Source organism: Achroia grisella, unplaced genomic scaffold, assembly GCF_030625045.1.
Source record: "Achroia grisella isolate CSIRO2021 unplaced genomic scaffold, CSIRO_AGI_Agris_v1 utg1112, whole genome shotgun sequence".
NCBI lineage: Eukaryota > Metazoa > Arthropoda > Insecta > Lepidoptera > Pyralidae > Achroia > Achroia grisella.
Window position 1 is genome coordinate 311,763 of NW_026712582.1, and position 13,085 is coordinate 324,847.

The 13,085-nt window shown below is 35.6% G+C and overlaps 1 protein-coding gene across 1 annotated transcript; it reads right to left on the reverse strand.

Annotated features, from left to right (window-relative positions):
- Positions 1–2,402: 2,402 nt before the first annotated feature.
- LOC131849846 (zinc finger protein 37-like) lies at positions 2,403–10,729 on the reverse strand. The gene is made up of 9 exons (XM_059199976.1): positions 10,041–10,729; positions 7,299–7,433; positions 6,391–6,626; positions 5,518–5,637; positions 5,016–5,116; positions 4,629–4,936; positions 4,313–4,461; positions 3,689–3,766; positions 2,403–3,230 (listed from the first exon to the last, which is right to left on the reverse strand). Exons 1-9 carry the CDS (start codon positions 10,622–10,624, stop codon positions 3,142–3,144), a joined length of 1,800 nt encoding a protein of 599 aa, XP_059055959.1. The 5' UTR covers positions 10,625–10,729; the 3' UTR covers positions 2,403–3,141.
- Positions 10,730–13,085: the final 2,356 nt, after the last annotated feature.

A 13,085-nucleotide genomic window follows, 5' to 3' on the forward strand; every position in this document is an offset into this window, starting at 1 on the left:
AAAACTATGGAAATTAGTTAATTAATTAAACAGTATGTTTAATTCGAAATATCTCTCTGTGATGAAATATATCCTGTTTGTGAACAGATCAGGGGTCACTGAATGTGATCACCCTATGTGTATAGGCCGATAAAAAATGACACACACGCCCAAAAACCAAACCCTTCAGATTTAGTAAGTCGTTACGTTGGTTACTCTAATTTGTTGTTGCAGGTTCGATACAGAGGAATTACAGAAATCTATACATATAAAATAAAATCGGGGTGTCTGTCTTCTGTCGGGGTTTGTAATATTAAAATAATTCATATGAATATAAATACGGTACATACACCAAAATAACAATTTTTGCCTGTTTGTTCCGGCTAATGTTTGAAATGGCTAGACCGATTTTGACAGCATTGTTTTTGGTACGTAGCTAATGTAATAAGGAGTTACTTTTATTTCAGAAAAATCTTTTATTTTGCAAAATAAAGTTAAATTCCACGCGATTCCTGGCTGTACGCCAGTTTATAATAAATTTTGCGCCGATTTTTTTGGAGAATAATAACTAAACTAAAATAAATATCTGAATTTTATGAATTACAACATAAATAGTAATAAATTAACTATTCGAGATTTTTTTTAGTAAAATGTCACTAATGAGAAAAGTAAAAATGTGATGTTCAATAAAAAAAAAACAAAGTAAACGATTGTAGAAATGGCACAGATGTTAAAATAGAAAAATATAACATGTACATATAACACGCATAATACTGCATTATTTCAAAAATTATTGATTTTCGGAACTAGACTTTAAATTTACAATAATAAAGTCGATTTTCGAGAAATTATAAATTTTCCAATTAATCCATTATCGTATTAAAGATGCGATATGTATAAACATACATAATACATGTATATTACAAAAGCATAAATTTATTTGTTAACAGACATTAAAAAAAAGCGCAACTGCCGAGTTCCTTACCTGTCCATTTGTAATTAAAAAAAATACTGGCGTATATAACTGTCTAAAATTAATATATGGATAAATGCGTTTGATTTGTATGGAAATTTTAACACGTTAATCGCCATGTCAGTCATATGTGTCTGACGCTAAGTTCTACATGACTCACTTCAGACATATATTTTATTTATTTATTCATTTCAATATTACAACACCATTACAGTATATCCAAATCGGTGTCGCAACTTAGTACAGTATACATTCATATATGTATATATCAATTTATAACATAACATATTTTATTACATAATATAAACATTATAAAACTTCTAGATACTTTTGAATGGCTTCTGTGATCTTCGGCAGACTACAATCAAAAATATCAATATCATTTCTGATATTGTTTAGTATCTCTAAAGCACGGGTTACAGGTGAATATTTTAGTAAATTGGTCCTGGCTACCGGAATACTGAATAAAACGGGATGACGGCGCGCGCCCACGTAGCCATTGGGTACCCATAGCTGAATTTGCTCTAATATTTCTGGGTGATGCACCCACCCTCGCAGCACACTGATATGTCTGATGTACGCGATTTGGTAGATGGCGCTGTGTTCAAAACAACAGGTCAATACTGCGCCGTCCCTGACAAACACTATGGTGTGTGTAGAACACACCCTATTACATCATTGAGATATATTTTATGATCGGGCGATGAATACTTTTGATTTACTCATTCAATAATGATCCTTATGTTTTCGTTCAACGGTAACATAAGTGAAAAATGTACACGATCAATAACGCAAACACTTATTACCAAATCTCAAGAGTCAACATTTTAAAGTAAGTGGCTATTACCATCATAGCACCTAAAAAATATCTTCATATAAGCATGTAAGTTACATCACTTTTACAATTATGAAAATATCATGTATACCAGGAAAAATATAGACAGTTTCAAAATAGTGATGCACCAATAAAAGCTTACGTAACAATAACAAACTGATTTTACCTAAATGTCGTTTGGCTAAAGTTAGTAATTCGTTTTATGAAAATTGCGTAAGGTTTTACAATAAAATACCAGAGTCTGTTATAAATCTGCCAGAAAAAAGATTTAAATGTCAAATAAAACAGTTCCTTTGCAAAAAAGCTTACTATAAAATTGAAGAATTCGTTAACGATAATAATGTTTTTATAGAAAAACTTTAAATCCATAGCACTGACAATATTATCTGATTACATTAATAATGAGTGCGTAGCGACTTCTATGTTGATTATCGCATGCCTCTTAATTGTTATACTGTAATTATTTATATAAAAAAAAACATCTATTAAAAAGAGTAACACAAGTTTCTTGCTCGTTCTTCTTGTGACGAATCTGCATTCCGAATGAGCGGTAGAATCAAAATATGACTACTCAAAAGTGCTTGTAATGAGTTTATTTGAATAAAGATTATTTCTAAATTTCTAAACAATATCATAATGAATGATTACTATAGCAACACCGATTTGTGATTACAGTTGAACAGTTTCGTAAAGTTAGTTAGAGATATTTTTTTTCATAGCTTATTTCAGTAATGGACATTTTCACAATTTTCTTAGTGATAAGAGAATTTATAGTAAAAATTTTGCAAAAATCTCGTGCAAAAAAATATTCCCTATTTTTGATAGAACAGATCTTCTTTTTAGTCTTGATAGTTTTCAAGATATTCAGTTTTTATTTGCTCCTGTAAAATTGTCATGTTCCTATTACGATTTTGTTCGTCGGGGACGGCGACCTGTATCTTGTTTGGACGCGTCAGACTTATAAAACTTTTTCTCGACAAGCCGTGTCAGGGCTTGTCGAGAAAAAGTTTTAATATAGGTTCATGTTAGTCATATATGTGTGACATAAAAAATAGAATATATCCGGGAGTTATGGCAAAAAAAAACTGTGACACATTTTTAACTAAATTATCTAATAAAGTTACTATAGCCGATGTGAAATTTTTTCTGATATCGTGACGATTAACGTGTTAATTTACAAATAATATTACACATGTACATGAACTTATGTTCACTATTGTGGTGACCGTGTCTTTCCCGTGAGCGGGCTATGAACCGCAGGCTGCGTTTAAGTGTGTTGGCCGCGGCCGGGCGGCGCGGCATAGTGCGGGGCGGCGGGCGGCGCGTGCTAGGGGGGGGAGGCGGCGGCGTGACGTCACTGCGGGAACTCCCCGCGCAGGTTGAACTCCGCGTACGCGCCCGACCACGTGCTGCTGGCCGACATCGACGTCGACGACGACGCCGCTACAACCACACGCAACTTACAACGACACCCACAACTTACAATAAAATTCATAATTTACAACAACACCCACAATTTATAACAACACACCCAATTTACAACAACACTCCCAACTTTCAACAACATTCACAACATACAACACCTCCAAATTACAACAACATCCACAATTTATAACAACACCCCCAACATACAACAACATCCCATACAGCCTCGGTGGTCTAATGATTTACTATCTGATGGTCGCGGGTTCGATTCCTCGCACGGTGCTAATATTTGTATGCATGCGTATGACTGTTTGTATTGATCTGGGTGTTTTCTATATACTAAAAACCGTGAAAAAGTTGTCTAGTACCCATAACAGAAATTTTAGCTTAATTTGGGTCTAGATAGCGCTGTGTGAATTGTTCTGAAATGATTATTATTATTATTATATAGTAAGGATAGTAGATTATAAACTTACTGAGTTGCGCGAGTAACTTTTGTGATGCTGCCGACGTGTTGCGAGATTCTGTGTTGCGTACATCTTTTGAGTCGCCGTCTGTAGGAATCATTTCAAGAAAAATATTATTGTAACGTGTAATAGTAATTTTTTTTATTTAAGAGAAAGTGAAATGATGGGGAACATACGCACTATTAGGGGCCGTTTTAGTAATATTACGTAAGCAGAATTATTACAATTATTTACCCCCCCCCTCCCCCCGTGATTACGTAAACATTTTTTTTTTTCAAATTAATGTATTATTTTTTTAGCAAAGACAATATGAGGATTGCCATTCGTGTTAAACTATCGATGATGTAATCATCATCTAGACTTCTTTACCCTCATATCATTCAAAAAAAGCAAAGCAAAGAAAAGTGGATGTAATGGGCGTTGCGTGTGGTGCTGTCCATGGATGTGGAGAGCGGCTGCGTGTGATGTTCGCGGATGTGTGTACCTGGTGTTATACTCATGGTGTGGTAGTCATGGTGTGTACCTGGTGTCCGTGCGGGCGAGGCTGCGTGTGTGGGTCGCGCGGCCTGCGCCTGCGCCTTGAGTAGTTTGCTCATGGTGTTGTAGTCATGGTGTGGTAGTCATGGTGTGTACCTGGTGTCCGTGCGGGCGAGGCTGCGTGTGTGGGTCGCGCGGCCTGCGCCTGCGCCTTGAGTAGTTTGCTCATGGTGTTCCGCGGCGTGGGCGGCGGACGCTCCAGTGCGCGTCCGTGCACCACCGTCGTGTGCCGCTCCAGCATGTACCTTTTTTATTAAACATAACTATATTTATTTTTAAACACCGACTCGCCAAACTGCAGAACGGTTCGTCGGCAAGATACAGCTCAATTTTCTTAATACTCACCTACTTGTTTACATACACATAAATACACGTTTTGACAGTAATTTAGCAGAGAAGGAGTCGGGTGTACCTGCGCTCGAACCGGTCGGGACAGAACCCGCAGCGGAAGAGCCTGCGGCGCGGCAGCGGCGGCGGCGGCGCGTGGTCGTGGCTGCGGAGGTGCGCGGCGAGGTTGTATCGCTCTGAGAACCTCTTGCCGCAGAGCGCGCACTCGTGCCGCTTCTCCCCGGAGTGCACCCGCTTGTGCCGCTTGAGATGGGAGCGCGTCATGAGCGCGAGCCCGCACACGTCGCAGGCGTGCGGCTTCACGCCCGAGTGCGACAGCTTGTGCATCTTGAACGACGACGTGTGGATGAACGACTTCCCGCACAGGTCGCACTGCAAACCAACGCGCCCGTTACCACCCCGTCAGGCTCGCGTCCGTACGGATTCGCAGCACCGCGACTCCCGAACTCACCTGGTAGTTCAGTTTCCCCGTGTGAATGTTGTTATGCCTCTGCAGCGCGCCCTTCGACGGAAACAATTTGTTGCACTCCTCACATTTCCAATCGCTGATACCTGTAATGTCATATGATACCACTCAGAACGTCACAGCGCAACATCTTCTTTTACAACCACCACCAGAAGTCACCACAAAAAAAAATACATACTTAATATATTGAATAAAAATAATATTTATGTCTTCTAATTTAATATAGAATATATAATCAAATTAGTATAACGAAATTGACATTCAATAAATTAAACAATTATTCATTTAATTGAAATTAATTTAATTAAATTCGTAATAATTTAGTTTTTCATTTCTTTGCTGTAAAAATTTAACCGTTTTGACATAATTATAATTAAAAAATATGTATATATAATTACAAATAAAACTAATTCTGCACTACAACATACATATTAATTATGTAGCCTATATCGACCCAAAAGAACTCAACAATAACAGTATGTCGCACCTTTGTGTAGTGCGATGTGTATGTCGCAGGCGCGCTTGTGTTTGTAGTGTGCTCCGCACACCTCGCATATGTACGGCGGCTTCGAGCCATCGTGCTTCTGCTTGTGCTGCTTCAGCCGCGCTACAACAACCACCATCACATTAAATCATGTAACATGAGTTATTTAACTTGAGATTGTTCAACTTCATCTATACAAAATTGAAGAATTCGTTAACGATAACAATGTTTTTATAGAAAAACTTTAAATCCATAGCACTGACAATATTATCTGATTACATTAATAATGAGTGCGTAGCGATTTCTATGTTAATTATCGCATGCCTCTTACTTGATATAATTACAGTAATTATTTATATAAAAAAACATATATTAAAAAGAGCAACACACAAGTTTCTTGCTCGTTCTTCTTGTGATGAATCTGCATTTCGAATGAGTGGTCGAATCAAAATATGACTATTCAAAAGTGCTTGTAATGAGTTTATTTGAATTAAGATTATTTCTATTTCTATACAAATAAAAAAAAATTAAGTGTTCATTAGCAATTTCAAATGAACAGCTTTTAACTAAATGCACATGTAATAGGTGGACTGCCGCGTGTGGGTGATGACCGCGGATGTAGCGGATCGACCGCGTATGGGTGATGGCTGCGGATGTAGTATATATGGTATTTACATAAAAAAAATTTTAATTATGTTTTTTGTTTGTTTGTCTGTCTGTTTGTATTTTTTACTTATTATTTTATCGGGATTTTCAGTAGCAGATAGTTAATGTTATATGGAGTAACATAGCCTACGTTTATTTTATAAATTTCATTAAGTTAATAAAAAATAAAGTTATGTAAACACAATGAATATATAATTCTGCGCATCTTACCCAATGAGGAGTACTTAGCATCACATTCATCACACTGATGTAACGTTTTAGCTTCTTTCTTCTTGGGCTTCCTCTGTGCACCTTTGGTTTTAAGACATCTGCCCACTATAACTTTTCGTTTGCTATGATTTTCCTCGCTGCTCGGCTCGATGTCCGGCATAAAATTGGAGCTGTCATCATTGTCATTGATATCATCAAATTCAATTTTTAGTATATTCTCAAAGCCATTTTGTGAACTGAAATGAGAAGCAATATCCACATTATTATACATCCAACACTAACTAACGAAGAATGAATCATCCGTGAATGTACTAGAAGGATCTGCAGTCCTAAATAGTACCAAAATTTACAATAATTACACTTAGTACAAAATATCAAACTGTAAAATTATTTAATATTTTACAATTGGATTGAAAAAATATTTACAACTAGCAGCACTCGCGCTTCGTCCGCGTGGAATTTAATGTTATATTTCTAAAATAAAAGTATCCTAAGTTACTCTTTTATTAAGGAGTAACTTAGGGTCAAAATCGATTCAGCCATTTCAGAGATTAGCCGGAACAAACAGACAGACAGGCAAAAATTGTAGAAACCATTATTTTGGTGTATGAACTCTAACAATTATAAATGTCAAAGCAGGGATATTTGTTACACTTTCACGCAAAAACTACTGAACCGATCATCATGAAATTTTGTACACATGTTCTTGGAGGTATTACAATGAACATAGGAACATACTTTTCATTTAAAAAACCAATATTTTTTATAAAAAACAGAAAATTAAAATATCAACATTTTGCTACTTCAGCGCCATCTACCAGCCAGTAATGAAGTTATGCGAGCAAAGCCGCGGATAATAGCTAGTAAATAATGATAATAAGATTTTAAAGATCTCCAATACACAGTACCCATCTGTATCTTCCTTCTTCATATCTCTAAGGACAGTGTTAGACTGTTCCAGTGAATGCACAGCTAGCTTATGTGCGGCGGCTGCAGCCGAGCCTCCAGTTGTGCCTCTCGCAAAACACTCAGCACATTCCCAGCTGAAATTATAAGGTTATTACCTTCACATTAGTCGGATTTATTAGTGCTTATATTGCCACATTGATTGGCTGGGCAGGGACAGAATCATGAGCAGTGAGAGTGAGTGTTGACTTATGTTGTCAATGGATCCTTTAAACCTACACAACAGATGCAGTCCTGGAAACCGCAACTAGCCCCTTAAACCTACTGATGGATCACAAGTACCGGAATCTACTCAGAGTTTCCCTCTTTACCCCACAATGGACCCGGCAGCTGCATGATAAATCAATGGAATACTAAGAAGACGGTATCATTCATATTCAAGAGTTAAATATAATGTACTACTGTTAATTTTTTACCTGCAACCAGAGAATTTTAAGAAATGACACCAATTGCTGGCAGCCAGTCTACCATTATTTTTATAAACATTGTATTTTTGTTATCTGTTTTTTTTATATATCACTTTTGACTATCTGTTGTTACTTTCCTTTTCGCGAGCCCTTTTGGGAAATATACACATTTTTTACTATTATTTGATTTTTAATTAAAATAGTTGTGTCCTGCTCCAGTCACAACACCTGTGCTGTGAAATTACATGAAATAATATATATTATATGTAATTTTCCTTCATATAGAAGAGAAAGTTGCACATATCTATTGTGTTTCATTCAAAATAATGTAATTTGACTTTTGAATTGTACATAATTGCATGTAACCTGAAGATTACATATTTGCATTTTTTATTTAATACAACTGTTTTTAGAAAAGCAAAGATCCAATTAAAATTATAAAGGAAGATCACTTGTATTTATTACTTCATACAGTTTATATTTATGTATATTTTTACCATTTACAGAATTCATTAGAAGACATTCAGGATATTATAAGGTTGTTCGGAAAGTAATTTCGTTTTTTCCTAACTTAGGATTTAATTGTATATTTTGCACTCAACTTCACACTTAAGCCCTATAATTTTCATATGCTTTGAGAGCTCATATAGCAAGGCTTGTGTGTGAAAAATTACAATTAATTCTACGCAGTAGTTTTTGATTGGTGCCCTTTTAAATATGGAGAGGAATAAGCAGCATTTTCGACATATCTTACTACAGTTACTGTTTTACTACAGAAAGGGTAAAAATGCTGTTCAAGCCAGAAAGAAATTGACCGATGTGTGTGGAGAAGGTGTGTTAACAGTACGCCAGTGCCAGAACTGGTTCACTAAATTTCGGGAATTTCTTTCAAAATTTTCAAAATTGCCGGATAGAAGTTGAGTGCAAAAAATAAAATTAAATCCTAAGTTAGGAAAAAACGAAATTACTTTCCGAACAACCTAATAAATTAAGGATAAATTCTTAAAGAATCTCTCCTTAATGTAATATACTAGATGTGCCAGCGACTTCACCTATGAAATTTTTAGCCAATGTGTTATTCTGATCTATAAGTTATATTATTGTAAAGTTTCATTAAATTCCTTCAGTAGTTTTTGCATGAAAGAGTAACAAACATCGATCCATACTCACAAACCTTCACAATTATAATATTAATAAGATACATCAGAATAACACATAGACTAAAAATTTTATGCTGGCCAATCTTCACAATTTCAAACAGTCACTAGGGGGGAAGGTGATTGGTAGTAATGTGGATTCATGACCTCATTACTAGCAATGTACCATGTCAGGTTGACCTCCACGCGGTTCCCCCTGGAAACTATTGTGATGAATTTCTGGTGAATTTGTTACGATGGGCTAACTGACCTGACCTTGTGTTCATTCTATCATCCTCCACTGGTGCCCCGCCAGCGTAAACTGTTAGCGCAAGCGGGTGCACCATTCCATAATCACCCATAAAAAAAAAAAAACAGTCACTAGTAAACTATCTCATTACACTGACATCTCAATTGACTGAGTAATAAATTGCCCTTAATTTAATCACTGATAATTCCATTTGGAGTCACCTAATTAGTTGCAACAACACATGTTACATCTGCTGATAGTATTATACCAATTGCAGGGATATTACACAAAATAATAATTATTATCTCAGGAAAATTCACACAGCACCATCTAGTCCCAAGTTAAGCTAGCTAAAGCTTGTGTTACGGGTACTAGATAGCTGATACATATACAGATATATTTTTTTTTAAACATACTTTATACATAGAAAACACCCTGATACAAACAATCATACTCATGAATACAAATGTTTGTACAATGCGAGGAATCGAACCCGCGACCATTGGTCGTAAAGCGGTGTGCTAGACCGCTAGACAACCAAGGTTGTCAAAAATAACACAAAAACAATTTTGAATAGGAAGGTTTTAGTTTTTAATGAGATTTTGTAATTTATATTTATTATATATTGTATAGGAGACATTTTTGAAATTTGAATTATAATATTATGAGGTCCTGTTGTATATAAATATATATAATATAGGTATGTTGTGTCATATTGCCATGCCCATTGAGGGTGTCACAAAAAAAATTGTAAAAACTCAACCATACTCTGTATGCTTGTGCTTTATATTTTTGTGATAATGCAATAAATAAATAAAAGAAAGTAATACAATAGTTTGTTATACAAAATGTAACCGTTTTAATGATTGGTTGAAAGTATTATTTAATTACCTTTCATCATTTTGCTTAGCGCGAGTTTTGCGTTTGGCAGCAGGTCCTGGAATCTTCTTTTTCCTTTTATCCACCTTCCCATGCCTCTTCTTTTTGGTTATAGCCAATGGTTCATCTTCTGAATCCAAATCATCAAAAACATCAAAGGAATCATCAGGCAGGTCCCGCATGGCTTCATTTTTAACGGATTCCAAGCTAATTGGATGCAAAGAACTATCAAACAGTGGATTTTTGCTAATAATCGCTTCAAATGTTTCTTTCAGCTTTATATACTCCAATTCTGCCTGTTCTAATACGTTTATAAGATCGATACAACTCTTGCATATGAATTTGGGGCAGGTCTGAGACTCTGCGAACGCAGAATTGGAGAATTTGGATAGAAAATTGTGGAGAGAAATGCCGGATGCGTTCGTGTTAGTATTAAATATGTTGAATGTGTCGAGGTTGTGCGTCACACACACTATGCACTCATGCGGCTCGGGCTTCACGGCCACCATGTCCTCCTTCTTTATATCCTCGCGGTCCTCCTTCACGTCCAAGTCGGTAGATTTTTCAACAGAGTTCATTGCACTTGACTGAGCCATTATACTACACTGTTAAAATACCACCTGGATCTACCAACCACGCACATTTAAACCCAATAAACAATATATAAAAATGTAAATACAAGACATGACATTACATTTAACTCGAGATATTCTTTTAAGATGATAGATTTTATTTTAAATTCGAAGATTATAATTAATTTTATGAAAACAAAATAACTACTTTACAAATAGGTGGACTTGACGTAAACAAAATGTCTAATTTCTATTTAGTTTAATCTGTGGTTGATTGAGAAACTGACAATTCTAAGCAGTCAATCCCGTATCAGTCAGCAGAAATATATAAACTATACCAATTCAATTGAAAATATATTATGATAAGGAGATCCTGAGCTCCATCCAGAATTTATTGAAGAACATAAAAACATATAAATGTATATTTGAGTAGCTATTATGAACTTTTGAAAAGATATGAATTGTGAAGACAATAAATTGAAGAATATATAAGGCTGTATGATCTGTGTCCTTTTCCCTTTCACTGAGTTGGAAAAAACCGAATTCAATTTACAGTTTAAAGAAATATAAGCCTTTGGTTGGAAATGTTAAAATACATTATTCACTCAATTTATAAATTAAAGATTCATAAATTTTAAGATCTATTGAATCGCGTTTTATCAGTAATACTATCGCCATCTTAATACGACATTATAATATAGTGGCGCCACCTTGAATGTGTTTTAGTTAAGCTTATGAGCGTTTTCTACCGTGGAGTCATGAGTTAAAACTAGAGTGCCTGTGTTCAGAGTTATGGTGTGATGATTTTAAGAAATCATATGCATATAATAACAGTTCATCAAACATCAACATTCGTAAAATAGAATCAGTGTAGTGGAGGCCAGACAGACTTCTTAAAAAATATTGCAGGCCTCCTAAAAGTTCTTAAAAATATCAGGGGACTTCACTCACACTCTTTCACAAGTACAAGTATTTCTAGAACACACTACTGCCTCTAATTGCCTGATGTTGCGGGGTAATAATACCATGTTGTCGGTTGAGACGATGTATATTACAGATGATAATGGACTGACAAAATGTACATAAAAATGTTGATCTTATATACTAAATAACTATAGGAAAATGTAAGGTAATAGACTGACAAAATGTACATAAAAATATTGATCTTATATACTAAATGACAATAGGAAAATGTAAAGAGGATGTAACACAGTTTAGTCACGGCAGTGCTTAGTAGACAATATTGAGTTTGTCTTACTAGGCATATTTAGTTGCAATTATTATTATGATGCCTATGATTGACTGTGTCCCATATCTGATAACTAATGATGAAATGGTAATGTCGCCATAGCTAAAACTAACAGTATACCTAAAGCATGGTACAAAAATATAACTTACACAATAAACTGTAATACTACCCTCGAGTTGACCAACATAACGTGTAGCAGGGACGGTGGTGCAGCGGCCCGTGGCGGCCTCACCCCACAATCACCCGCTCACCAGTTCACCACAGCCGGCGGGCAGCGCCACCACGCCGCGCCGCCACAGTTGCCGTCCAAAGCTCGACTTAACTAGTCACGCACTGACCCCGCTGTTCACGTGGAGCGCGACTTCCGTTACTAAAACTTTATAATACGAATAAATAAAACTGTTGTGTTGATTAAACAATATTTGTGTGTATATAAACATTGTTCAGTGATTCATATTTGATTTTTATGAGTTTTTGTGATTTATTAGTGGAAACAGAGGGTTTTCGCTTTAATACAGGTACATTAAGTTATAAATGAATAACTTCTTTAAAGTTTATGGATTACATGTTTGCAATATCACATGAAATTTAATAATAATTAAAGCTATTGTGTTTATTTTTAAGATTCCGTATATATTTTCATTTCATTCTGATTTATACGAAGTATCTATGTAAAGTGAAATAAAATATAGGTATGCATTCTAGCCTCATCTCTACTTTCCTAGATTTAGACATCTAGACTGACACTGGTTTTCTGCACCTTCCTAGTGAAGGTTGGGGCCTGGGGGGAGCCCCTTTGCCCCGGCAACAAGCCCCGGTAACTGGACAACTTCTTGGGCGGGTTCCTGAAACTAACTTTAATTCTAAAATCTAAGCTAGAGAATTTTAATACAAAAAAATGTTTACATTAAGTTATCCTAACTTAAAAGGTAGTATCAAACTTGGGGACTGGTTTTTTTTTATTACTTTTTTTTTAGCTGTATTTAGAATAAGTAAGCTCTATACTTTTGATTAAGCTAAGCATTTATATCATATAAGAAAAAAAATACATTAACTTATCCTAACTTAAGAGGTAGTACCATACTCGATGACTGGTTTATTTTTTTATTACTATATATTTAAATACTTTTGACAAAGGACATTATCAACCAACCTGTTATCTTACACCGAACTTTCCGCATGCGTGCACGCAACGTCAAAAGTTACACATGAACGGCGCCAGAAGGCGGGAGGACA